The 2308-nt window shown below is 21.7% G+C and overlaps 1 protein-coding gene across 1 annotated transcript in view; it reads right to left on the minus strand.

Moving 5' to 3' along the window:
* The window catches only part of PRSY57_1365200 (hypothetical protein), a gene marked incomplete at both ends in the record, with an annotated part of 14004 nt that extends 11696 nt beyond the window's left edge, over positions 1 to 2308 (minus strand). The window contains 2 exons of the mRNA XM_020115230.1: positions 118 to 1294; positions 1458 to 2308. Of these exons, the coding sequence (XP_019970153.1) occupies positions 118 to 1294; positions 1458 to 2308 (2028 nt within the window). The remainder of the gene's footprint in view (positions 1 to 117; positions 1295 to 1457) is intronic.

The following is a 2308-nucleotide window of genomic DNA, read 5'->3' on the forward strand; positions in this document are numbered from 1 at the left end:
TATAAATAAATAAAAAAAAAAAAAAAAAAATAAATAAAAAATATTTAAAAAAAAAAAAAAAAAAAAATTTTTTTTTTTTTTTTTTTTTTTTTTTTTTTTTTTTTTTTTTTAACTTACGTAATTACAAAAAAGGTTCATAACATAGGCATTCGAGACAAATGCAATTATGGTCTTTAATATAGCCGTTTTAATTTTCCATGAGGATAAAAAATATATATCATGGATATGAAGCATGTCAATTAAATTGATTAAGACATGGGGACATGTAGAATCATAATATAGAATATTTGTATTAAAGTTAAGATGTATTATATATTTTGATAATTCTGGATATAAAGCACATCTTCTTAATATAAAAAGTGCACCTAATATATCATGTAATTTAATTTGTATATACTTATAATAGTTTAAAAAGAATCCATCCTTTTCATTTTGTATATTTTTATATATATAAAATATCCACATAGCACCAAATTTTATAATTTTTTTAAATATAGGAATATTATTTTTATATATTTCTTTTTCATTTTTATACATAGTAGTTAGTTCGTTTAATAGCTGTATAATTAATCTGTTACTTGGTGGTACAAATGGTTCCTTCATTATGTATTTTTTTTCTATATCAGTATGTTCATTATGACTTACATTTTCCTTCTCATTATTATCATTATTCAAGAGATTGTTATTTATACTTGTATTGGTAAGGACACATTTTTCGTTTCTTTTTTTATTTTTCTTTAAATCGTTGTTATTATTATTGTTATTTGGTGAATTCTCTTTATCACTAGATATATGTTCATTTATTATGGATTCTTCTTGGATATTCTCTGAAACGTTTTTTGATTCGGTATAATGTTTTTCTTCTTGATTATTTGAAATTTCATCATTTTTGTGTTCCTCATCATTTTTGTGTTCGTCATCATTTTTGTGTTCATCATCATTTTTGTTCATGTTCACATTTTTGTGTTCCTCATCATTTTTCTCATCCTTAAGTTGACTCATATGTTGAATATTATTTAATAAAAATTTTTCCTCTAAAACATTTGACAACTTATACAAGTGAGTGTTTCTATAGCTCGTTTGTATAAAATTGTGTTCTATATTCCATTCATAATTAAGAATATCTAAAGGAACATTATCTTTTATTAAACTGTTCAAGTTATACGTTTTTATGTCTACATTTTTATGTGGGGCATAAATTTCGTCCTTTTCAAAATCGACATTTTCTACATCCAAGGTTTCTTTATTAGTGCTACTTCTCATGTTGTTGTCGTACAGATTTTCTTTGAAATATCTACAAAGTTAAAAATAAAATTGGTGAATATAAAATGAAGGAGACGAAATAAATATATACATATAAATAAATATATACACATATATACATATATATATATATATATGTATGTATGTGTGCGTGTGTATTTTTTTTTTTTTTTTTCGTGAGATAATTTACTTACCTAAGGGATTCTCCAACATTTTCTATCTGTCCAAGTACGATGAGAGATAAATTTTTAAAATTTCCTTTGATTACAATTTGATCAATTAATAGAGATGAATCTATAGTATCATTATTTGTTGCAGCAAATAAGAGTCTGTTTTTAAAATTATAAGATAATTTATATAATTGTTTAAAATAATGAGAATCATACTGATTTACTACATTAACATATATACTTAAATTACATTCTGAGGGTATAGGATTTGTTTTGCCTTCAAATTCAAGATTATTAAAAATTTTATCATTATATGGTAGAATTAATATACCCGTCAACAAAACAATATTATCTGTAAAATTAATTTGTTCAATAAAGGTAGGATAACTATTTTTTGAACTATGATTTAAATTATTATATAAAACTAAATGATTAATTATATTTTGTTGTTTACTAATATCATCATCTGATTTGTCTATATGTATAGAACATACACATGTTTGTGAATTTATTAAAGTATTATAATTTATGTTATCCTGATCAAAATAATTTTGTTTATTACTATAAATGCTTGAACGTATATTATCTTTAATGTTGTTATTAAAATTACTATTTCTATTAAAGTATGCATGTTGGTTATTTTTATTTTCAACTTTTAAATTATTAAAATTCATAAAGGTAAAATTATTATTATTATTAAACGTTGAAATATTACTATTACGTTTATAAAATTTATTTACATATTTCATATTATAAGATGACTGCTTCATATTCTTCACGTACTTTTTATTTTTCTGGACCATCATACTTTTATTTACTACCACATTTTTTTTTACCTCCTCATCTTTATCCTTTCTATCTTTATTAAAATACAT

This window comes from Plasmodium reichenowi, chromosome 13 (assembly GCF_001601855.1).
Source record: "Plasmodium reichenowi strain SY57 chromosome 13, whole genome shotgun sequence".
NCBI classification, from domain to species: Eukaryota; Apicomplexa; class Aconoidasida; order Haemosporida; family Plasmodiidae; genus Plasmodium; species Plasmodium reichenowi.